This window comes from Mytilus edulis, chromosome 2 (genome assembly GCF_963676685.1).
Source record: "Mytilus edulis chromosome 2, xbMytEdul2.2, whole genome shotgun sequence".
Taxonomy (NCBI): domain Eukaryota; kingdom Metazoa; phylum Mollusca; class Bivalvia; order Mytilida; family Mytilidae; genus Mytilus; species Mytilus edulis.
Window position 1 is genome coordinate 92983838 of NC_092345.1, and position 27167 is coordinate 93011004.

General features: G+C 33.0%; 1 protein-coding gene across 1 annotated transcript in view; it reads right to left on the reverse strand.

The window, feature by feature from the left end:
- Positions 1–684: 684 nt before the first annotated feature.
- The window catches only part of LOC139513434 (adenylate cyclase type 1-like), a 74878-nt gene continuing 48395 nt past the window's right edge, over positions 685–27167 (reverse strand). The window contains exons 13-21 of the mRNA XM_071301907.1: positions 26594–26689; positions 25496–25755; positions 24950–25070; positions 22133–22252; positions 18765–18914; positions 18340–18438; positions 5816–5936; positions 4864–4988; positions 685–3782 (exon numbers count right to left, since the gene is read on the reverse strand). Coding sequence (XP_071158008.1) covers positions 813–3782; positions 4864–4988; positions 5816–5936; positions 18340–18438; positions 18765–18914; positions 22133–22252; positions 24950–25070; positions 25496–25755; positions 26594–26689 — 4062 coding nt within the window. The 3' untranslated portion in view covers positions 685–812. The remainder of the gene's footprint in view (positions 3783–4863; positions 4989–5815; positions 5937–18339; positions 18439–18764; positions 18915–22132; positions 22253–24949; positions 25071–25495; positions 25756–26593; positions 26690–27167) is intronic.

Sequence of the window (27167 nt, forward strand, 5' to 3'; positions counted from 1 at the left end):
GTTTTCTGTTTTTTGATTGGATCATTGTCTCTTTGACATATACCTAGTTTCCAATTTGTTTTCAAATTTACACATCAAATTTACAAAATAATCAAAAACCAAAATAAAAGTTAACATACAATAGAAAAAAAAGGAAGTGGGTTTTGAAAAAGACAAATCCACAAGTGGAAATTGAACACATATTGTATTGCTTTTATAAATAAATAAGTCATTTTGAAAACACAAATATCACTTGATTATGCACCTTCATTCATAGAAAAACGTTATAGCAAAACAATATCACTAAAAGTGTAGATGATTTTGTTAAAATACAATATGTACACTAAAAGTGTAGATGATTTTGTTAAAATACAATATGTACATACTAGATGTTCACATTTTTCTGTATTAAAAGTACTTATCATCATATTTCCAGATTGTAATTTTAATAAAAATGAAGTAAACATGTCTGTCATGAAAAAAAAGAATAGACATAGCGCTTTAATTTGTCAATCTAAAAACAATCCCAAAAAAAATTGCACCTTAAAAGTAACCACATCAAATACTCAAAATATTACTAAATTCTATAATAACATCGGATTATTTTGAATATTCTTTAACAGTTTCATTGCGGAGATAAATATGCCGTTTATTCATGTTTTTTTGTACAGAATTTCAGTTACTTGACACTTCATTTTTATACTAGTGTAACGATTTTTGAATGTATAATCTTTGCAACAATCAAGTTTAAACATCTAAAAAATACACACAATCAACACTTAATACTCATCTTAACACTTCAAATGTATTAATTGTTCAACGTTTATACGCATTTACACATCCGTAATTTTTTTAGTCAGTCTCGACAGAGGCATATCTAAACTAAACGAATCACTCACAGTTATATTATCAATGTTAATATCATCGAAATAGTCGATTTCAGTGTCACTAATTGGGTCAGGGACAAATAAAATCTCTTCGTCACTTGCCATTCCTGGTCGGTAATTGTCATATTCAGATTCATATGCGGCTGACCCCGAATCCATATTAATATTTGGGTCACTTCTTGACATTTCACTGCTGCTAGCTATTGACGATATACTCAGACTATCAATTCCGAGAGCATTTCTTCCGGCAAGGTATTGTTCAATTTTCTTCGAAAATAATGGAAGTACCTCCGCATATGCACGACTCATTTTTGGACTACCATAAGTAGACGATGTACATGACGAAGCCCCATCTTCTCTGTCACTTGGTATATAATCTAAGCTTCTACAATAACGAGGTGGCATCGTAAAGTTTCCTCTTCTTTTTACTTGAAAAGGATTTGGTTGGGGTGGTGACTTTCCAAACTCGCTGCCATCGCTATGTTCAGGTGATGAAACATCTTTCGGGCAAGGTCCCTGTTTCCGTCTTGTAATTGCTTGGTTACGTGTAGCTATTCGCTGTTTCACGGTTTCATTACACACTGGTGGTTTCCCATGTGGAAAACTTTTCCGTGTATTTCGATCAACATGTCGATTTTCATGAATGTTCTTTCCTGGGCGTTCAGGGTACTGTTGACTAAGATACGATTCCAGTTTCGCATTAGGGTGTTCACTAGCCAGTTCTTGAAGTAGTTCAGTAAGTGAAGACGAGGCTGCAGTCGAAAGCACTGGGAATTTAGGAGTTGCAGGGCATTTCGGGATTCCGTACAAAACATCACTTGATCTAGACAAGTTTCGATTGAGATGTGATGGCGTGTAATCTGCACTTGCTAAAAAAGCTCTTGTATATAGTTCATTATTTTCATCCGGACTAGATAATTGCTTTACTAATGCTGGTCGAGCGAGTTTAAGTTCTATCGGTTGTAGCAACAGTACAGAAGACTGATCACTCATTGGTTTTGAGCTGGTAGATTCCTTGTCATCGTCTGAATGGGGAAGTACAGCAAGTACTTCTTTCCTCTGCTTTTTCGGTGACGTGAAAGTGACTGGACGTAATCTTGGACTTGAATTGCTCCTGCGAATGTCGCTGTACGGTTTAACCTCAACAGTGCGTTCTTTTGTTATATCCGACGGTACCCTTCGAAGTGGTAAAGGTGGTGGTTGTTCTTGATCCGGTGAATTTGAACTTGGCATTATACACATAGACCTTCCATCAATGCTTACGACCAAGGCAGATGTAGGAGTGAGAGTTGATCTGGATGAACAACTGCTTCCCCTTGAACTCTCAGAAACCCGACGTTCATTTGAATGATGTTTAACTGGCGATGACGGATTAGACGTTTGCTCTACGAAATGTTTGCTCAATTGCTGGTTAGTACTTGATGGAGACATGTGCGGACTTGTCAGCGGTGATGGTGTTTTAGCTACATTGGCTGTGATTGGCTCTCTATATGTTGCAGTCACAAACACATCCTCATTTCCAGAAATTGGTCGTTCTCTTTTCTGTTTTTGTCGACTTAATTTTGGACGATTTGGTTCATCTGGCCTAATTACTTTTCCCAATTCTTTTAAAATGTCATTCATTTTTACTTTTCTTTCTGGTGAAATTTCTGATGTCTCTGTTTGATTCCCTGCATCAACTGTTATGGCATGTAGTGCAGAGTCATAGTCTCCTTGTGGTCTTTGGTATGGCGCAGCCCTTATCTTATGATGTAATGGTGGCGCAGCGCCCGTTAAAACTAGTGGTGTTGGCCGAATTATTGGAACTGTTGGATTTACAACTTGACAAGGTTTTGTCATTGGTGGACAACTCACAAACGGCTTTGCTACTTCAAATTTAGCTTTTCGAATCGGCTGAATCTGGGCATATTGCGGCGTATTTTGTGATTGTCTGGCCAATGACATGCTATCAATCCGACTTTCTCCATGTGACGAAGACTTTTCGGGCGGAGGTTTATTTGGACGAGGAGGACTTGACACACCAACTCGTTGTGGGATTTTAGACTGTTTGTTTAACGACCTAGGCTTTGCCGTTTGTAACTGTTCTATTTTGGCAACTTCGCGTTCATTCCCAGTAGATTGTGTTTGTTGTTCGAAATATGGCATTTCATAACCTGGCACCTCAGAATAATTATCTTCACGAGTAATACCAGTGTTCGAGTCTGATTTCTGTAAATTTTGAAACATTGAGTTTTGTACAGGTGGGCTTGTAGGTGATTTAACATTCATAAAATGTACAGCTGGCAGTTCAGGAGAATCCATCCGTGTATATGTTGATTCGGCTTCTGAAATATGCCCAGATATGCAATGTGATAGAGCATTACTACTAGTTTTCCGTGTAATAGCTCGTGGACTATCAGTACTATTTCTTCTTTTTCGATTCAAACTCCCAGGTGGTGTTAGTAAACCCTTCGAACTATCAATAGTAGATTGTCTTTCACTTACAAGTGCAGCATAGCACGGTGGTAATCTTGAATTAGATCTGAATGAGTCATTTCGACCAAAATCTTTCGCAGTAGTGCTGTCTTGCGATGACAAGCTAACTGCACTAGGATTTCTTGTTACCCCGTCCCTGCTTCTGTTAGTTCCAGATTGTGGATTGTGGCTTTGTGATGACTCAGCAGATGGTGGCCTCGGCTGGCCTGGTAATTCGGGTAAAGGTCGATTATAGGTTGATGAACTTCCTGGAGATCCCGGAGAACTAGGCAGAGTAAGAGAGCTGTTAAATGAACCAACGGATGAAGGACTTTGAACGTTTCCAGTTTTTCGTCCAAGTAAGAAATATGTTAACATTTCACCTTTGCCTTTCACTTTTATTTTGCCTCGGCACTGAAACACGTACTTTAATTTCAGTAAATTATAGACTTCTTCGGTTACCTGAAATAAAAATGAAAACATACTATAGTTATAAAAAAATTGATATTCCTATTTAGGGACATAATGCATAGATTACATTTCATGAGATATAATTGATTATTATGACAATATCTGTTAAGAATCTCAATAACATATCAATTCAAGAGATTATTAATAATTTTGTTTTATATATTCTGAAAACTGATCCATTTTGTTGTATTAATTATGTGATATGGTTCTTGAGAACAAGTCGGCAAAAAAACACAAAAAAGGTAAACATCGTCATTTGAGAAACATATCTCTTTAATTAAATCATCTATATGTCGGTCGATATATTTTATGGCCTTGTATCACTGATCAGTTTTGCAATAAAGTTTCATCATGTCTATAATTATTTTTGCGACAATTAGCAAAGAAAACACCCAAGTAAAACATGTCAAAATAGGCTATTACTATATCATGAGTGATCTGAATCATGCACCTCAAATTTGGTTGACAAACACGAAAACAACACTTAATAAATTTGATGATGGAAGTGTTTAACGACCTTGACTGGCCTTACAACCATCGCACGGTCGGTAACAAGTTTCATCAGTCCGAGGCACTTTTATGGCTAAACCTCAAGATGAGCGGTCAAAAGTGAAAGCCAATAATGCGTAGCAACCAAAGCAGTTGAAGAACTATTGACCAAAAAAGCACCCCAAATATATCCCAATACATAAAAGGTGAATTTTGCCTGAGGAAGTTGGAACCTTTGTTTCCCGATAATTAATAATTATAAACGAACATTTTATATGAAAGGTTGGTTATAAATAATGTCATAACTGAACTGAACTGAGGATACCCTCTGGGATTGAAATTCCCCCAGCAGTGGTGTCGACTAACTACTGGAAAAAAATTAAAACCAGAACACTTTATAAAAATGTCAGGCATATTTAACGCTTTCCGCGATTAAACTAGATCAGTAACACATCTAGCCGAATATTTGAGTATAGGATGTATAAGAATTAGGGATATCAACTCGGTTTTACTAATCGATTACTCATTTGATTTATCGAGCGTTACTCGAGTATCGAACATGGAGCAGTGAAGATGTGTTTACCTGAATAATGTCTGGTTTTCCAGTACTTTCCATTCTACTTGCAACATTGACTGTATTTCCCCAGATATCATACTGTGGTTTTCTGGCTCCTATAACTCCAGCTACCACAGGTCCAATATTAGCACCTACCAAAATTAATCGTTTAGTTTATTGCATTATTTAACAAGTAATCTTCCACTTCCACACGCACATTCGTGTAATCGTTTTGTATATTTACAGGGTATCACCAGCCCAGTAGCCAGTACTTCGGTACTGGCATGAAAATACGGATTTTTTGTGTTATTAAAATTTGCTGTTACAAAATATTAGAAATTATTATAAATTAAGGAATGTATCTCCCTCATGCAAAGCTCTGATTCCTTTCACGAATTTGGCTATACTTTTTGGACCTTTTGGATTATAGCTCTTCATCTTTTATATAAGCTTTGGATTTCAAATATTTTGGCCACGAGCATCACTGAAGAGACATGTATTGTCGAAATGCGCATCTGGTGCAACAAACTTGGTACCGTTGATTTTATTACAGTTCCATGATCATGCAAGCATTTCAAAAGCAGTTTAGTTTTAAAACACAGATATACCTAAGTTGTTAAAATGCTTATAAATTTAAAAACATCAAATAATTATTTGTAATTTTATATATATATCTTTATTTAGAGAGAAAAAATGATGCACTTTCAAAAACAAGAAAATAACATGCGATTACAATACAATACTATGCTAAGTGTTCATAACTGAATTTTAATTTTATGATCCATTAATATGTCCACTAAAATCAGTGATATACAAATTTTTTAAATTAAAATAGCACGAAATGTGACTTTTCTAGTTTCCATAAAAGAAACCTTCCAAAAGAACTTCAAAAGGGAAATTAAAACAAGAAATAAGTAACATAATGCCACGACTGAGCTAATTTTACCTAACACTAAATATACTTGTATACTATACGTACCGACTTTAAGGGCAAAGCTGTTGTAGGAATTCTCATTAATTACTCGTAATTTTTCCTTCATGGTAAATATAAATTCTATCAACATTTCCATGTAACTACTCATTGAAACCTCACTGTCAGCCTAAAACGAGAAAATATTTTCTTTTGACAACAATACATATAGAGGATGTGGTATGAGTGCCAATGAGACAACTCTCTCATCCAAGTCACAATTTGTAGAAGTTAACCATTTTAGGTTAAAGTACGATCTTCAACACGGCGCTTTGAATCACACCGAACAGAAAGCTGTAAAGGGACCAAAAATCACTAGAGCAAACCCATTCAAACGGAGAAACTAACAATATTATCTATATAAACATAAGAATAACATGAATTCAAAAATATTAAAAAGTACGATCCATAGTCCCTAGACATACAAAATATAAGCAATATAGGTAAAATATGCGACCTTTGATAAGCAGCTTTACCAATGACGTTTTTAAAAATGTGTTTTGGGTAATACGTTTTCCGACGAAACAGCGAAAGATTCAATTAAAAATGTCCACCATGCTATATTTTGTTTTATCAAACTGCTTTCAAAGGAGTTACATGTAATTATTTCATTTCTGCTTACCATGTACAATTAAATTAATATATTATGACTTGCTATTACGTATGTATCATTTCATGAGTTATGTTCATAATTAAATAATACTTAATGTAAATGTCCATGAAGTATGCTGTGTATCATAGAGCTAATGGAGGGTATAATATTAAACAGATGTTAAAAGCATTCCAAGATGAAACAGTGAAACAAGACATAATTGATGTCATTTATAATCAGATATATGATTTTTCTGTGAACGTAAACTTTAGCTTTCCATGTGGTTTATTCATGTGAAAATCATAAACATAAGGAGATGTTATACGATTGACTATGCTATCCATCCGAGTCGAACTCGCATATATATATATTTGCAATTATATTTGCAACATGACATTCCATAATGAGAAAAATGTAAAGTTAGCATTACTAGTATTCTCTAATAAAATTGAGAACGGAAATGGGGAATGTGTCAAAGAGACATCAACCCGAATAAAGAGCAAAATTAACAACAGAAGGCCATTCATTGGCCATCACCGGAGCGAGAATGTTTAATAGAAACATCCATGCGATGTTAGATATAGCTTATAAATATTAGGTTATATGTGCACTAATGAAAAGCTAGATATGCCCCTGTGTAACTCAAATTGTAACCACAATATAGTATTTTAAATGTCAGCTCTATTGAAACATCCGAGTGTTCTAACTATTATCTTCCAAAATATTCAGTAGTTTCAGAGTAACATATTTTTCCAGTCGACAGTTGATTCTATTGCTTTCGTTGTTGAAACCTGATATTCAACAGACTAGGGCACTTTGAATTCAAAAACTTATTCATATGTCCAAATTGTTTCTATATATGATTTATATTATTATAATCATATCAATGTGTAAACAGTGATGACCAAAAAGCAGGTAAATCTGATATATTTCTAAAAAGTAAATCACAAAAACTTCCAGGAGGCAAAATCAAAAGCTCAAACACATCAAACTAAAGGATAACAACTGTCATAATTTTGACTTGGTGACAGACATTTATACTGGCTAGAGAACCACTCAAAATCAATGCATTTCGTAGGGAACATCTATCCCTTATTGTACCAACATAACCTACCTAGATTTTCTTTTAATTGTTTTTTGTTTAAGAATCGAAAGTTTGGCCAACATACACACGATTGTAATGATAGTAAACAAAAGTTCTAAACATACCAGACTCAAGGGTGAATTAAAAACAAGAGGCTCTCAAGAGCCTGAATCGCTCACCTTAATTTTTTTGGTTAAATCTGTCATCAATGATTATTTTGGCTTTTCAATTTATTTAAATGTTCTTTGAATCGTCCTATTTTCTTCAAAAGCAAAAAAAAAATCCTTTTCTCCTATGTTCTATTTTAGCCATAGGAGCTCTGTTTCTGACATACAAGGAAATGAAATATAAAATTTATACTAGATACTCTAAAACTCATTTAGCCTAAGTTTGGCAGAAATTGATACAGCAGTTTCAAAGGAGAAGATTTTTTTTAAAGTAGGTCAACATGATGAACAAATTGTGAAAAAAGTCTTTAAAGGGCAATAACTCCTTAAGGGGTCAATTGACAATTTTGGTCAAATTGACTTATTTGTTGATCTTACTTTGCTTAACATTTTTGCTATTAACAGTTTATCTGTATCTATAATAATATTCAAGATAATAACCAAAAACTGCAAAATTTCTTTAAAATCATCAATTCAGGGGCATTATACCTGAAAAACCAGTTACCCAATTCGGCTGAAAATTTCAGGACAGGTAGACCTTGACCTAATAAATACTTTAACTTCTTGTCTTATTTGCTCTAAATGCTGGAGTTTTTGAGATATAAGCCAAAAACTGCATTTTACCCTGTGTTCTATTTTTAGCCATGACGGCCATGTTTTTTGACGAAATAAAAAATAAAGCACAAAATTTATTTTATACACCCTACTGATCATTCAGTTGAAGTTTAATTGAATTTGGTTTAGTAGTTTTAGAGGAGAAGATTTTTTAAAGTTAGCAAATATGATGAACAAATTGTGAAAAATTGTCATTAAAGGACAATAACCCCTTAAGGGGTCAATTGACAATTTTGGTCATATTAACTTATTTGTAGATCTTACTTTACTGATCATTTTTGCTGTTTACAGTTTATCTTTATCTATAATAATATTCAAGATAATGACCAAAAACTGCAAAATTTCTTAAAATTACCATTAAGTGGCAGCAACCCAACAATGGTTTGTTTGATTCATCTGAAAATTTCAGGGCTGATAGATCTTGACCTAATGAACATTTTTACTCCGTCAGATTTGCTCTAAATGCTTTCGTTTTTGAGATATAAGCCAAAAACTGCATTTGACCCCTATGTTCTATTTTAAGTAACGGCGGCCATGTTTTTTGACGGATCAAAAATCGAAGCACACACTTTGTGCAGGATAATCTAAGGAACAATCATGCTAAGTTTCATTAAAATCCATTCAGTAGTTTCAGAGGAGAAGATTTTTTAAAGTTAGCAAATATGATGAACAAATTGTGAAAAATTGTCATTAAAGGACAATAACCCCTTAAGGAGTCAATTGACAATTTTGGTCATATTAACTTATTTGTAGATCTTACTTTGCTGATAATTTTTGCTATTTACAGGTTATCTTTATCTATAATAATATTCAAGATAATGACCAAAAACTGCAAAATTTCTTAAAATTACCATTAAGTGGCAGCAACCCAACAATGGTTTGTTTGATTCATCTGAAAATTTCAGGGCTGATAGATCTTGACCTAATGAACATTTTTACCCCATGTCAGATTTGCTCTAAATGCTTTCGTTTTTGAGATATAAGCCAAAAACTGCATTTGACCAATATGTTCTATTTTAAGTAACGGCGGCCATGTTTTGTGACGGATCAAAAATCGAAACACACACTTTGTGCAGGATAATCTAAGGAACAATCATGCTAAGTTTCATTCAAATCCATTTAGTACTTTCAGAGGAGAAGATGTTTGAAAAATTGTTAACGACGACAGACGACGACGACGACGACGACGACGACGACGACGGACGCCAAGTGATGAGAAAAGCTCACATGGCCTTTTAGGCCAGGTGAGCTAAACAAGAGGCTCTCAAGAGCCTGAATCGCTCACCTGATTTTTTTGGGGTTTAATCTCATATCAATGATTATTTTGGCTTTTCAAGTTATTTAAATGTTCTTTGAATCGTCCTATTTTCTTCAAAAGCAAAAAAAAAATTCATTTTCTCCTATGTTCTATTTTAGCCATAGGAGCTATGTTTCTTGACATACAAGGAAATGAAATATAAAATTTATACTAGATACTCTGAAACTCTAAAACTCATTTAGCCTAAGTTTGGCTGAAATTGATACAGCAGTTTCAAAGGAGAAGATTTTTTAAAGTAAGTGAACATGATGAACAAATTGTGAAAAAAAGTCTTTAAAGGGCAATAACTCCTTAAGAGGTCAATTGACAATTTTGGTCAAATTGACTTATTTGTAGATCTTACTTTGCTTAACATTTTTGCTATTGACAGTTTATCTGTATCTATAATAATATTCAAGATAATGACCAAAAACTGCAAAATTTCCTTAAAATTACCAATTAAGTGGTTAATTTGATTCATCTAAAAATTTCAGGGCTGATAGATCTTGACCTAATGAACATTTTTACCCTATGTCAGATTTGCTCTAAATGCTTTCGTTTTTGAGATATAAGCAAAAAACTGCATTTGACCCCTATGTTCTATTTTAAGTAACAGCGGCCATGTTTTTTGACGGATCAAAAATCGAAGCACACACTTTGTGCAGGATACTCTAAGGAACAATCATGCTAAGTTTCATCCAAATTCATTCAGCAGTTTCAGAGGAGAAGATTTTTTAAAGTTAGCAAATATGATGAACAAATTGTGAAAAATTGTCATTAAAGGACAATAACCCCTTAAGGGGTCAATTGACAATTTTGGTCATTATAACTTATTTGTAGATCTTACTTTGCTGATCATTTTTGCTGTTTACAGTTTATCTTTATCTATAATAATATTCAAGATAATGACCAAAAACTGCAAAATTTCCTTAAAATTACCAATTAAGTGGCAGCAACCTAACAATGGTTTGTTTGATTCATCTGAAAATGTCAGGGCTGATAGATCTTGACCTAATGAACATTTTTACCCCATGTCAGATTTGCTCTAAATGCTTTCGTTTTTGAGATATAAGCCAAAAACTGCATTTGACCCCTATGTTCTATTTTAAGTAACGGCGGCCATGTTTTGTGACGGATCAAAAATCGAAACACACACTTTGTGCAGGATAATCTAAGGAACAATCATGCTAAGTTTCATTCAAATCCATTTAGTACTTTCAGAGGAGAAGATGTTTGAAAAATTGTTAACGACGACAGACGACGACGACGACGACGACGACGACGACGACGACGGACGCCAAGTGATGAGAAAAGCTCACATGGCCTTTTAGGCCAGGTGAGCTAAACAAGAGGCTCTCAAGAGCCTGAATCGCTCACCTGATTTTTTTGGGGTTTAATCTCATATCAATGATTATTTTGGCTTTTCAAGTTATTTAAATGTTCTTTGAATTGTCCTATTTTCTTCAAAAGCAAAAAAAAAATTCATTTTCTCCTATGTTCTATTTTAGCCATAGGAGCTATGTTTCTTGACATACAAGGAAATGAAATATAAAATTTATACTAGATACTCTGAAACTCTAAAACTCATTTAGCCTAAGTTTGGCTGAAATTGATACAGCAGTTTCAAAGGAGAAGATTTTTTAAAGTAAGTGAACATGATGAACAAATTGTGAAAAAAAGTCTTTAAAGGGCAATAACTCCTTAAGAGGTCAATTGACAATTTTGGTCAAATTGACTTATTTGTAGATCTTACTTTGCTTAACATTTTTGCTATTGACAGTTTATCTGTATCTATAATAATATTCAAGATAATGACCAAAAACTGCAAAATTTCCTTAAAATTACCAATTAAGTGGTTAATTTGATTCATCTAAAAATTTCAGGGCTGATAGATCTTGACCTAATGAACATTTTTACCCTATGTCAGATTTGCTCTAAATGCTTTCGTTTTTGAGATATAAGCAAAAAACTGCATTTGACCCCTATGTTCTATTTTAAGTAACAGCGGCCATGTTTTTTGACGGATCAAAAATCGAAGCACACACTTTGTGCAGGATACTCTAAGGAACAATCATGCTAAGTTTCATCCAAATTCATTCAGCAGTTTCAGAGGAGAAGATTTTTTAAAGTTAGCAAATATGATGAACAAATTGTGAAAAATTGTCATTAAAGGACAATAACCCCTTAAGGAGTCAATTGACAATTTTGGTCATATTAACTTATTTGTAGATCTTACTTTGCTGATAATTTTTGCTATTTACAGGTTATCTTTATCTATAATAATATTCAAGATAATGACCAAAAACTGCAAAATTTCTTAAAATTACCATTAAGTGGCAGCAACCCAACAATGGTTTGTTTGATTCATCTGAAAATTTCAGGGCTGATAGATCTTGACCTAATGAACATTTTTACTCCAGTCAGATTTGCTCTAAATGCTTTCGTTTTTGAGATATAAGCCAAAAACTGCATTTGACCCCTATGTTCTATTTTAAGTAACGGCGGCCATGTTTTTTGACGGATCAAAAATCGAAGCACACACTTTGTGCAGGATAATCTAAGGAACAATCATGCTAAGTTTCATTAAAATCCATTCAGTAGTTTCAGAGGAGAAGATTTTTTAAAGTTAGCAAATATGATGAACAAATTGTGAAAAATTGTCATTAAAGGACAATAACCCCTTAAGGAGTCAATTGACAATTTTGGTCATATTAACTTATTTGTAGATCTTACTTTGCTGATAATTTTTGCTATTTACAGGTTATCTTTATCTATAATAATATTCAAGATAATGACCAAAAACTGCAAAATTTCTTAAAATTACCATTAAGTGGCAGCAACCCAACAATGGTTTGTTTGATTCATCTGAAAATTTCAGGGCTGATAGATCTTGACCTAATGAACATTTTTACCCCATGTCAGATTTGCTCTAAATGCTTTCGTTTTTGAGATATAAGCCAAAAACTGCATTTGACCAATATGTTCTATTTTAAGTAACGGCGGCCATGTTTTGTGACGGATCAAAAATCGAAACACACACTTTGTGCAGGATAATCTAAGGAACAATCATGCTAAGTTTCATTCAAATCCATTTAGTACTTTCAGAGGAGAAGATGTTTGAAAAATTGTTAACGACGACAGACGACGACGACGACGACGACGACGACGACGACGGACGCCAAGTGATGAGAAAAGCTCACATGGCCTTTTAGGCCAGGTGAGCTAAACAAGAGGCTCTCAAGAGCCTGAATCGCTCACCTGATTTTTTTGGGGTTTAATCTCATATCAATGATTATTTTGGCTTTTCAAGTTATTTAAATGTTCTTTGAATCGTCCTATTTTCTTCAAAAGCAAAAAAAAAATTCATTTTCTCCTATGTTCTATTTTAGCCATAGGAGCTATGTTTCTTGACATACAAGGAAATGAAATATAAAATTTATACTAGATACTCTGAAACTCTAAAACTCATTTAGCCTAAGTTTGGCTGAAATTGATACAGCAGTTTCAAAGGAGAAGATTTTTTAAAGTAAGTGAACATGATGAACAAATTGTGAAAAAAAGTCTTTAAAGGGCAATAACTCCTTAAGAGGTCAATTGACAATTTTGGTCAAATTGACTTATTTGTAGATCTTACTTTGCTTAACATTTTTGCTATTGACAGTTTATCTGTATCTATAATAATATTCAAGATAATGACCAAAAACTGCAAAATTTCCTTAAAATTACCAATTAAGTGGTTAATTTGATTCATCTAAAAATTTCAGGGCTGATAGATCTTGACCTAATGAACATTTTTACCCTATGTCAGATTTGCTCTAAATGCTTTCGTTTTTGAGATATAAGCAAAAAACTGCATTTGACCCCTATGTTCTATTTTAAGTAACAGCGGCCATGTTTTTTGACGGATCAAAAATCGAAGCACACACTTTGTGCAGGATACTCTAAGGAACAATCATGCTAAGTTTCATCCAAATTCATTCAGCAGTTTCAGAGGAGAAGATTTTTTAAAGTTAGCAAATATGATGAACAAATTGTGAAAAATTGTCATTAAAGGACAATAACCCCTTAAGGAGTCAATTGACAATTTTGGTCATATTAACTTATTTGTAGATCTTACTTTGCTGATAATTTTTGCTATTTACAGGTTATCTTTATCTATAATAATATTCAAGATAATGACCAAAAACTGCAAAATTTCTTAAAATTACCATTAAGTGGCAGCAACCCAACAATGGTTTGTTTGATTCATCTGAAAATTTCAGGGCTGATAGATCTTGACCTAATGAACATTTTTACCCCATGTCAGATTTGCTCTAAATGCTTTCGTTTTTGAGATATAAGCCAAAAACTGCATTTGACCCCTATGTTCTATTTTAAGTAACGGCGGCCATGTTTTGTGACGGATCAAAAATCGAAACACACACTTTGTGCAGGATAATCTAAGGAACAATCATGCTAAGTTTCATTCAAATCCATTTAGTACTTTCAGAGGAGAAGATGTTTGAAAAATTGTTAACGACGACAGACGACGACGACGACGACGACGACGACGACGACGACGACGACGGACGCCAAGTGATGAGAAAAGCTCACATGGCCTTTTAGGCCAGGTGAGCTAAACAAGAGGCTCTCAAGAGCCTGAATCGCTCACCTGATTTTTTTGGGGTTTAATCTCATATCAATGATTATTTTGGCTTTTCAAGTTATTTAAATGTTCTTTGAATCGTCCTATTTTCTTCAAAAGCAAAAAAAAAATTCATTTTCTCCTATGTTCTATTTTAGCCATAGGAGCTATGTTTCTTGACATACAAGGAAATGAAATATAAAATTTATACTAGATACTCTGAAACTCTAAAACTCATTTAGCCTAAGTTTGGCTGAAATTGATACAGCAGTTTCAAAGGAGAAGATTTTTTAAAGTAAGTGAACATGATGAACAAATTGTGAAAAAAAGTCTTTAAAGGGCAATAACTCCTTAAGAGGTCAATTGACAATTTTGGTCAAATTGACTTATTTGTAGATCTTACTTTGCTTAACATTTTTGCTATTGACAGTTTATCTGTATCTATAATAATATTCAAGATAATGACCAAAAACTGCAAAATTTCCTTAAAATTACCAATTAAGTGGTTAATTTGATTCATCTAAAAAATTCAGGGCTGATAGATCTTGACCTAATGAACATTTTTACCCTATGTCAGATTTGCTCTAAATGCTTTCGTTTTTGAGATATAAGCAAAAAACTGCATTTGACCCCTATGTTCTATTTTAAGTAACAGCGGCCATGTTTTTTGACGGATCAAAAATCGAAGCACACACTTTGTGCAGGATACTCTAAGGAACAATCATGCTAAGTTTCATCCAAATTCATTCAGCAGTTTCAGAGGAGAAGATTTTTTAAAGTTAGCAAATATGATGAACAAATTGTGAAAAATTGTCATTAAAGGACAATAACCCCTTAAGGGGTCAATTGACAATTTTGGTCATTTTAACTTATTTGTAGATCTTACTTTGCTGATCATTTTTGCTGTTTACAGTTTATCTTTATCTATAATAATATTCAAGATAATGACCAAAAACTGCAAAATTTCCTTAAAATTACCAATTAAGTGGCAGCAACCTAACAATGGTTTGTTTGATTCATCTGAAAATGTCAGGGCTGATAGATCTTGACCTAATGAACATTTTTACCCCATGTCAGATTTGCTCTAAATGCTTTCGTTTTTGAGATATAAGCCAAAAACTGCATTTGACCCCTATGTTCTATTTTAAGTAACGGCGGCCATGTTTTTTGACGGATCAAAAATCGAAGCACACACTTTGTGCAGGATACTCTAAGGAACAATCATGCTAAGTTTCATTCAAATCCATTCAGTAGTTTCAGAGGAGAAGATGTTTGAAAAATTGTTAACGACGACGACGACGTCGACGACGACGACGACGGACGCCAAGTGATGAGAAAAGCTCACATGGCCTTTAAGGCCAGGTGAGCTAAAAAGGGAGTCCATAAAACCAAATTAAAAAAACAAATGGACAAATTTATAAACTAGTAAATCGAATAGAATACAACTGAGTTGGAACAGTTTCAATCAAATGGAAGCGGACAAGATTTTCCCAACTGGAGACATAACAATTTATCAGAAGAGATGTGTAGTTTTAATAGAAAATACATCACTGCAAACGTGAGGTACAAATAACTGCATTTGTTGAAAAAACGAAAATATAAAAAAAAAGATGTGGTATGATTGCCATTGAGACAACTCTCCACAAAAGACCAAATTACACAGAAATTAAAAACTATCCGTCACCATACGGCCTTCAAAAAAAAGCCCATATGTTCATTCTGATTAAAAGTCAATAACATTTCATATCAAAACATACGTCATACCCGTAATTACAAATATAAAATAAACAGGTTACTTGTTAATAAGCCTACTTCATAAAAAAAACCCATCAAAATTAGCATAAGGTCAAATGAAAAAAATGTTTATAAGTTTTGGTAAATAACGTTGCAAATCATGAACTGTACATTGTGTACATCTAAATCACTATTTCATAAGTGATATCTTTCATTGATAATAAATTGTTAAAATGATTGTTTTTTTTAATTGATTGACATTTATCTGATTCCAATAACCATCAATTGGAAAATTTGATTTTCATTGCTCATATTAAACAGCTTTATTTATTTGACCTTCCACCTGTTTTGAAAAGAGTGACATTAACGAGTCTCAATTAGTCGAAATACGCGACTGGAGTACTAAATGGGAATCTTAGTATCTTTGATGACTTTTTACATGCGTTTTAACGTAATTAAATTGATTATACATAACAGAATTATAACGCTGTCTTAATGACGACAATGCGAGTTAAAACGACATTAGAAATCATTACAAATACACAAAATATATATGATAAACAAATTTTTGTCTGGAAGCTCTTCACTTAGAACAAATGTCAGAAGCGTTTCCCTCCACTGTAGAAAACATTCTTCAAATATGACGCCAGTCTATATTGAAAGTATAAATTCTCAGGATTGTTTTGAATATATGATTTCAATTATTTTCATTTAAATATTCTCTATAATAACTCTTGCTTAAATTAGAAAACATAATTAATAGCTCATTAACAATAAATTATTCGAGTTGGACAATGTTCTTATGTCCGATCCTGATAGCCCTATTTGAATATAAAACTCACACTCATTTAAAAGAGGGACGAAAGATACCTAAGGGACAGTCAAACTCATAAATCCAAATCAAACTGACAACGCCATGGCTAAAAATGAAAAAGACAAACAGAAAAACAATAGTAAACATGACACAACATAGAAAACTAAAGAATAAACAACACGAACCCCACCAAAAACTAGGGGTGATCTCAGGTGTTCCGGAAGGGTAAGCAGATCCTCCTCCACATGTGGCACCCGTCGTGTTGCTTATGTGATTACAAAATTTTAATTCGGTAGGTCACATTCATGAAAGGGAAGGGAATTGTAGTTACGACGTAAGGAACATATTCGATATCATTTGTGAAACTCGTGATGGCGTCCGTAAAATTTACGAAGGGATGATTTCAACTTCACCATTTGGAACTCTTGGTTTAATAGCTTCCTTGTAAGCAGCAACCCTCTATCAAGAAAATCATGATAGGACATGCAAGCACGGGAATATCGTATCAATTGGTAGACATATACCCCGTATGCAGGTCCTGCTGGAATGTTGCGTCTTAGAAATGGAAAGTTCACAATTGGAAAGCTGCAATCATATCTTTTGTCGTAAAGTTTTGTTTTCAACCGACCCTCATTGTCAATTTCTAGATGTAAGTCAAGATATGAAGCCGACTTAACTGTATCTGTAGTATCCTTTATCTCTAGTTCAATGGGATAGATGCGTTTCACATAGTCACCAAATTTTGAATTGTTTAGTGAAAGAACATCATCTATATAGCGGAAAGTTACGTAATCGTTTAATTACTACGCGTTCTCAACCTTGACAATCTTTAAACATATTTTATGACCCTGACTTAGATTCTGTTACTTTTACACTAAACACAGCATATTCATGGATAAATAAAATAAGTGTCTTATTTCTTGCCTTTCTAAGCCAGATAACTGTTCGGCATTCCTAGTCACCTGCAAGCACGTACATTATTATTTGAAGATAATGTCAGTGACAATACTGTGACATTCTTTAATGTGATAAACTTATCATAAAAGAGATGCTAAAGATACCAAAGAGGACATTGCAAAAACAAAATGACACTCAAACAACAGTAAAAAGACACAACATAAAATCTTAAGACTAAGGAAAACATACACGACCAAAAACGTGAGGTGATCTCAGGTACACTGAAGGGTAATCAGATCCTACTCAACTTGTGGAAAAATGTTTTTTTTAGTATTCCATGTATAATTGATTAGCATCAACACAATTTGAAAGTGATGTGAAAGTTAAAATTCCCATAATATCATACCATGTTGGGTCGTTTTTTTACAACAAATATAATTCATCGGTGTAGTGTATTATTCGCGCTTTATAAATAAACCATTACAGTGTCAAGAAACTCCATGCTGTCAGTAATAATGATTAAAATCGTCTAAAAGTCTTTATTACTAAATTTAATACTGTGGACTCAGAAGTAAAGATACCAGAGGGACAGTCAAACACATAGACCGAAAATAAATTGACAACGCCATGGCTAAAAAATCGAACATATTTAGACCTGAACAGTAGCGATAAAATCTAACTTTTTGATTCAAGCAGCTGAGTAATATACCTGAATTTTCATTTCTGGCATTAGACCAACTGCTCCCATGTAAGTGCTTCCAATTGTTTTAATCTTGTCTATTGCACGGAATCGTGGTTCGTTAAGAGCCTGAAATATAACAAACAAAGTTTCATGCACGTACTTACAAGTTTAAAAAAAAGAAGTCTAGAGGGTGAGCTAAAATATTTGACTAAAATTAATTCGATGCAATTAAAAAATAGTTTAAATTTCCAACCGTTTCCTGCTAAAACGCAAAACTTGTTAAAGCATAATAACGTACGAGTCAATTGATGATTTTGGTAATGTGACATTTTTGAAGATTTGTCCTTCTCATAATATTTACTGTTAAGGAAGTTTAACAAAATTTCTATCCCTTTAATTATAACTGCTCCATAGTATTTACTATGTTTAATTTCAAAGAGTGAATACTTTACCTCGTCAAAATCAACAATAATTTCATTTAAAACACGTAAACACTCCACTCCTTGATTATTGGCATCAAGTTCAATATAGAAATCAGAAAAGTTTGGAATCGAGGCAAAAAACACACCAACTTTGCTGTAATGCTGACTGTAGAGATCATCCTGAAATATTAAACTTAACTACTCAAAAAAGATGTAATATTACAGACTTTTACTTAGAAATGTGTATAGCAAACGTAGTTTTCTTCAGTTTGGTTTAGCTCATAGAAAAAACTCAACACTCTACTTGCATTTGCACTAGCCGTGTAACAATTCAATTAGCATACATGTGTATCCACAATTATTTCATAAAGTCGTTCATATCAATATTCTAGTATCCAACTCAAAATAGTTTTGCAAAAGCACAAATATATAAACGACAAACGCCTAGTTTTTAAACTTTTAAGTAACACATTTCACAAGAGTAAATTCTTCAAGACTCAATCTAAACTTTTAAGTAACACATTTCAAAAGAGTAAATTCTTCAAGACTCAATCTAAACTTTTAAGTAACACATTTCACAAGAGTAAATTCTTCAAGACTCAATCTAATACATTATCATTGGAATATAACTAAACATGCAGACTAAAGTCTCTGAAATCACTTTATGACAAATATTAGAATTTCAAATAAAAAAAGGAATAAGTAAAATGATAAAAGTATATGAATATTATTATTTGAAATAAAAAAGATGTCAATGAAAATTTATTGAAAAAAGCTAAGAGGAAAACATAAATTTTCGACTAATTTCCTGCTAACAAAACCATTCTTCCTCATCTAAAATTATCTTAAGTTATAATAAAGTTAAGAAAACGTTTATAACAATTTCTTTCTTTCTGTATCCTTGAAATTAAACATTTGTTTAAATAATAAGAAATTGAAGAGACACTGTTTATGAAAATAGATAAAACAAGTGATCTTCAGAGTGACCCGTTTGTCATTAGTTATGCTGTTAGAAAATCTAATTTGATAAAAACGAGTGCTCATCTCTATTTTGAGCTTAACATAAAAGTTTGTTGAAATGAATACAAGGTCACTGCTGGATAAGATTATCCTATATTTGTTTATAAAAAAATTGTATTTTCTAATCATGTACTGTTTAACAAACATTCTGAGAGTATTGCATGGCAATACATAGTCCCCTACAGATTAAACATTCATGGTATTGAAAAACAATGCAAATTTAATCTGTAACTTGTCATGGTTTAAACATATATCAAGTAAATATACACAAGCATGACAAACAAGAGGCTCTCAAGAGCCTGAATCGCTCATCTGAATTTTTTTGGTTTAATCTCTCATCAATGATTATTTTGGCTTTTCAATTTATTTAAATGTTCTTTGAATCGTCCTATTTTCTTCAAAAGCAAAAAAAAAATCATTTTCTCCTATGTTCTATTTTAGCCATAGGAGCTATGTTTCTTGACATACAAGGAAATGAAATATAAAATTTATACTAGATACTCTGAAACTCTGAAACTCATTTAGCCTAAGTTTGGCTGAAATTGATACAGCAGTTTCATAAGAGAAGATTTTTTAAAGTAAGTCAACATGATGAACAAATTGTGAAAAAAGTCTTTAAAGGGCAATAACTCCTAAAGAGGTCAATTGACAATTTTGGTCAAATTGACTTATTTGTAGATCTTACTTTGCTGATCATATTTGCTGTTTACAGTTTATCTTTATCTATAATAATATTCAAGATAATGACCAAAAACTGCAAAATTTCCTTAAAATTACCAATTAAGTGGCAGCAACCCAACAATTGGATGTTTGATTCATCTGAAAATTTCAGGGCTGTTAGATATTGACCTAATGAACATTTTTACTCCATGTCAGATTTGCTCTAAATGCTTTCGTTTTTGAGATATAAGCCAAAAACTGCATTTGACCCCTATGTTCTATTTTAAGTAACGGCGGCCATGTTTTTTGACGGATCAAAAATCAAAGCACACACTTTGTGCAGGATAATCTAAGGAACAACCATGCTAAGTTTTAACCAAATCCATTCAGTAGTTTCAGAGGAGAAGATTTTTTAAAGTTAGCAAATATGATGAACAAATTGTGAAAAATTGTCATTAAAGGACAATAACCCCTTAAGGGGTCAATTGACAATTTTGGTCATATTAACTTATTTGTAGATCTTACTTTGCTGATCTTTTTTGCTGTTTACAGTTTATCTTTATCTATAATAATATTCAAGATAATGACCAAAAACTGCAAAATTTCCTTAAAATTACCAATTAAGTGGCAGCAACCCAACAATGGTTTGCTTGATTCATCTGAAAATTTCAGGGCTGATAGATCTTGACCTAATGAACATTTTTACTCCATGTCAGATTTGCTCTAAATGCTTTCGTTTTTGAGATATAAGCCAAAAACTGCATTTGACCCCTATGTTCTATTTTAAGTAACGGCGGCCATGTTTTTTGACGGATCAAAAATCAAAGCACACTCTGTGCAGGATAATCTAAGGAACAATCATGCTAAGTTTTAACCAAATCCATTCAGTAGTTTCAGAGGAGAAGATTTTTTAAAGTTAGCAAATATGATGAACAAATTGTGAAAAATTGTCATTAAAGGACAATAACCCCTTAAGGGGTCAATTGACAATTTTGGTCATATTAACTTATTTGTAGATCTTACTTTGCTGATCTTTTTTGCTGTTTACAGTTTATCTTTATCTATAATAATATTCAAGATAATGACCAAAAACTGCAAAATTTCCTTAAAATTACCAATTAAGTGGCAGCAACCCAACAATGGTTTGTTTGATTCATCTGAAATTTTCAGGGCTGATAGATCTTGACCTAATGAACATTTTTACCCCATGTCAGATTTGCTCTAAATGCTTTCGTTTTTGAGATATAAGCCAAAAACTGCATTTGACCCCTATGTTCTATTTAAAGTAACGGCGGCCATGTTTTTTGACGGATCAAAAATCGAAGCGCACATTTTGTGCAGGATATACTAAGGAACAATCATGTTAAGTTTCATTCAAATCCATTCAGTAGTTTCAGAGGAGAAGATGTTTGAAAAATTGTTAACGACGACGACGACGACGACGTCGACGACGACGACGACGACGACGGACGCCAAGTGATGAGAAAAGCTCACATGGCCTTTTAGGCCAGGTGAGCTAAAAAGTGTTGAAAACTGATTATTTAAGTAAGTTTTCTTAGCCCAAGGACCATAACGCTGCAAAAAATCATCAGACCAAAACAAAATTACAACCTGATCGGTAACTTGTCATGATAATATTGTATACCAATTATCAAGTCAATATCATTAAGCTTGACGAATAAAAATGTATACTTCATCATCCATCTGAACACACTCACCAGATTACTTCTTGCCTGTAGGTCTATAAAATGAGCAGCAACATGGGCTGGGAGTAGATTACACAAGATTTGTCTATTGTTGGTTTGTAGGTCTGTCATTTCTATCTTTTCTTCAGTTGCCTGTTAATTGTAATGCATTATATGTTTATCAAATAACGTAATACATGTAAACAAATAGTCAATACAATTTAGAGAAAAAGGTGTATATTTCAAAATTAAAATAAACAACTGCGCCATGAGCGCATAATACGTCCTTCCTCTTGTGTGAGAAGTTGTATGCAATAATCATAAATAGTCTCTGAGATACGGCGTGACATGTGAAAATTTTTTTTTTTACAAAAACTCTGAAATACATGAAAATAATTTGTTTTATCATCGCCAAAAAATATGCAGATCGTTAGTTTAATATAACTAAGAAGTGTGTAAAGTTTGAAGCAATAGCCATCAATGATTTTTAAGATACGATGCAACAAGTGAAAAAAAAAACTTTTTTTTTTACAAAAAACTCAATAACTCCAAAATTTAATTTTGAATCATCACCAAAAAGTATACAGTTTTTTTTAGATTAATATAACTAAGAAGTGTGTAAATTTTTCTAAAAGCAAAAATTATAAATCGTTTATGAGCTATGGCGCGACATGTGTAAACCCACCCCCTTTTTTTACAAAAAAATCAAAAACTCTAAAAAAAATTTTTATATAATCACCAAAAAGTATACTTGATAAATTGCATGCTTATATTGGTGATTTTGAATCTGTTCAAAGTTTTGATTTTCTACCCTGTATACCACATTGCCTCACATTCTCATTAAATGGGGATTCAAAAAATCAGAATGTGAATATATATCTTCAAACTCTTTTAGGTCATTTTTTAGTAGCAATAAACAAAAAAACTATGTTAATTGGACATGCTTTGATACTATATATGCCCTTGAATTTTTACTAGATAACATTTTTGTTCGCTTTGGGGATTCCGTATATCGTCAGATTATCGGAATTCCAATGGGGACTAACTGTGCACCACTTATTGCGGACCTGTTTTTGTATTGTTATGAGTTACAATTTATGACAAAAATAAGCAAAGACCCATCGAAACAACATCTGATAAACAAATTTAATAATACTTTTAGATATTTGGATGATATTTTGGCTCTCAATAATGACGACTTCAGTATGTATATTAATGAAATTTATCCAGTTGAACTTACTTTAAATAAAGCTAATACTAACAATGACCACTGCCCTTTTCTCGATTTTGATATCTATATCCCTAATGGAAAGCTGAATACTAAAATTTATGATAAAAGGGATGATTTTTCATTTCCTATCGTTATTTATCCGTTTTTAGATGGTGACGTTCCCTTGTCACCATCTTACGGTGTTTATATATCTCAACTTGTACGATTCGGTCGTGTATGTAACAATGTTTTAGATTTTAACGAGAGAAATTTATGTATTACTGAAAAATTATTACCCCAGGGTTTTCGATATCACAAACTAGTCAAAACATTTACTAAATTTTATCATCGGTATAAAGACATCATTCGTAAATATAGCTCAACATGCAGACTTCTAATACGTTCAGGTATTTCACATCCAATTTTTTATGGAAATATTCTTTATAAAGCACAAAGGTGTCAGTATTCACCTCAGAAACTTACAAAACCTTTGAATAGACTTATTAAGAAGGGATATAATTACGATACTGTTGTCAAGTCATTAAAGATTGCATATTTTGGCGTTAATATTGAGTCACTGATAAGGTCTTTGCATCGGAACTTAACACATTTATTCCAAAAACAGTTGTTGGCATGACACAGGTTATGTTCTTCTCATATATGTTATGATGGTATGATACTAAACCCCTAACGGGAAGGATTGTGCCTGATGTTCATATGATGAAATCATAATCTTTCAGTCAGTCTAATTGAAGTCTGGAGCTGGCATGTCAGTTAACTGCTAGTAGTCTGTTGTTATTTATGTATTATTGTCATTTTGTTTATTTTCTTTGGTTACATCTTCTGACATCAGACTCGGACTTCTCTTGAACTGAATTTTAATGTGCGTATTGTTATGCGTTTACTTTTCTACATTGGTTAGAGGTATAGGGGGAGGGTTGAGATCTCACAAACATGTTTAACCCCGCCGCATTTTTGCGCCTGTCCCAAGTCAGGAGCCTCTGGCCTTTGTTAGTCTTGTATTATTTTAATTTTAGTTTCTTGTGTACAATTTGGAAATTGGTATGGCGTTCATTATCACTGGACTAGTATATATTTGTTTAGGGGCCAGCTAAAGGACGCCTCCGGGTGCGGGAATTTCTCGCTACATTGAAGACCTGTTGGTGACCCCCTGCTGTTGTTTTTATTTGGTCGGGTTGTTGTCTCTTTGACACATTCCCCATTTCCATTCTCAATTTTAGATCTTTGGATTAATAAAATCAGAAATTGTTTTTGAGGTACAGCCAGACATGTTGAAAATACACACCCCTGTTTTGGTTATAAAGTCCCATAACTCACAATGATTAAATCCTATTTTCACCAAAAAGTATACAGATCGTTTGACCATTAAGAAACAACTATGTTAAATTTCATGAAATTTGGAGAAGCGGTTCTCAAGTTACGGTGCGATATGTGGACGCTGAACAGACAGACGGATGGACAAACGGACAGACGGACGCCGGACATTTGTAAAGCATAATACGACTCGTGAAAATGTTGACGGGCGTATAAAAACATACCATCAGCACTCCTTGAACGTAACCTATAAATACTAGATATAAAGAAAAAGGTATAACAAGATTTAATGAAAGAATAGATACTTGTGTTTTCCATAGAAAGTCTAATCTAGAAGTCCATTCTTGTTGTCGACCCTGCAGGTACAAGGTTACCATGAAAACAATCAATACAACTGCACCAATAACATGAGTTGGAATAGCTGGTCTACAATTATAGATGAAATGTTATTTCTCTTGATTCCTGTTTAGTTTTGGTAAATCATATAACGCAATAATAAACTTTCTAAATTTGGAGCAACTGTGCTATATAGAGAGCATGAAAATACTGATACAACCTACATGATCTGACTGAACATTTACATGTTTCAAAACATAAACACAATGAAGTTCAAATTTTATTTCCTCTTATATGTGTCAAACAACGATTGGTTTAATTAAATTACTAATACTATGTAGGACGCCATTCAATAGGTAAATTTTGTCAACTGTTCCTAATACTCTGGTATGCTAAAGGATATTAAGAAGAATATTTTGATTATTTCTTTATAAGAATCGTTATACCGTTATAAGAAAATTATCTACATGTAATAATTATTTTGAGAAACCGTCATGTCATATTAAGGTTTGTACCTGTATATATTATCAAATGCATTCAACACAGATACATGCGTAAACTCCATAACAAAAATATACACCGCAGCAATAATTGCCATCATGAATACTTTTACTCCAGCTGCAAGCTTGAGGAAAACGGAAACGCATATATATCCCATAATACCACTCAGATAGATGTATTGTGGAAGTGGACATTTTAAGTGTTCATCAGAGGAAATATATGTAATACTGGCATTTGTTAGCGTTTTGTAGAAAGCTGAATCTTTACAACATAGCTGTAAAAAAAAGAGAAGCGTAAACAATTTACATATTTATCACGTGACAGTATTCTTTCAAATATAGAAGTTTCTTAACCAAAATGAATATTTTCAGTTCCAAGACTAGGTTCACTTAATGAAACTACAATAAGTATACGTTGATGCATGGTCAACAATATATTGATGGGAGCATCAGCATTACCAATTCAGATATTTTTCTCAGTGTTAAAATAGTCTTCTGATCTGTAGATTAACTGAATGTGTTTTGAATAAAGATTATGGTAGCTTGACTGATACTGGATTTGCACGGCGGATGATACATGCTTAACCTATCGACAAAAACATCTCGCTACTTTTTATGTGCATTTGATTTCCTGCTTTATTTGTATTTTGCTTTGACTTGTGACTTCGTGATGTATTTTCCTCAGTAATATGAATAAACCACACGGAAAACAGTGAACAGGCCAGACAATAGAACGGAAAAATCGTCAAAAAAGAAGGTTCCAAATATTTTTGATGCTAAGTTATGTGTATGTCTTAATCGTTAATTGTCTGGGATCAATCACGATCATTCCGTATTTCTCTGACTTTGTCATTTAATCGTCCCAAAACACAACTTGAATGATTTATCAATAATTATTTTCTCTATTTTCTCTGTACGTTCGAATTCATTGAGTTGTTTTGCGTTGTGAGGAGACGAGAACATGAGCTTAAAATGTACGGTTAAGTGGCAAACTCATTTACTCCAGATCACGAATTTGCCAATAAAACTAATTGCTACCACATCCAATACGTATAAGTATATTTAACAATCACTATTTTATCCATATGTCTGTATACAATTGATAATACTTACAATATTAACTTGAGATGTAGCATAAATAAGGACTATTGTAGTGATCATTACAAACAATCTCAATCCTGAAGATTTACGTATATCAAAAGGTGCACACTGAAAGAAAATATTCATTTTAAAATATGCCATAGTTTTAAAAATGGCTTAATTTGCAGGAAACGTTTTATACATTATAAACACCATATACTGTTAGTATTTTTATTTGAAAATTATACAAGGAACGATTCAATATATGCAAAAACAAGTTGCAGTGAGAGTTACCGCTCACTTATTCATATATCTGCTCTCTATTTGGACTGAAGTAAAAAAAAAAAACAAACACATTCTTAAAAAGGTGAAGGTGATAAAAGAAAACAGATAAACACATGTCAATGTTAAACTTAGCATTACTTATCGAGTATCTATAATTTGTAGTTGCTAAGTAAAGTGTAACTTTAATCTTATATCATTAAAAAAACGGTAAACCGAAATTAATACGTGATGAATTCGAAAATATATGACACCGTAAAACTTGCAAATTTGAAGCTTGATACCGAAATGCGAGAAGCTCATGTATTAAGTTGAAGTGGAAATG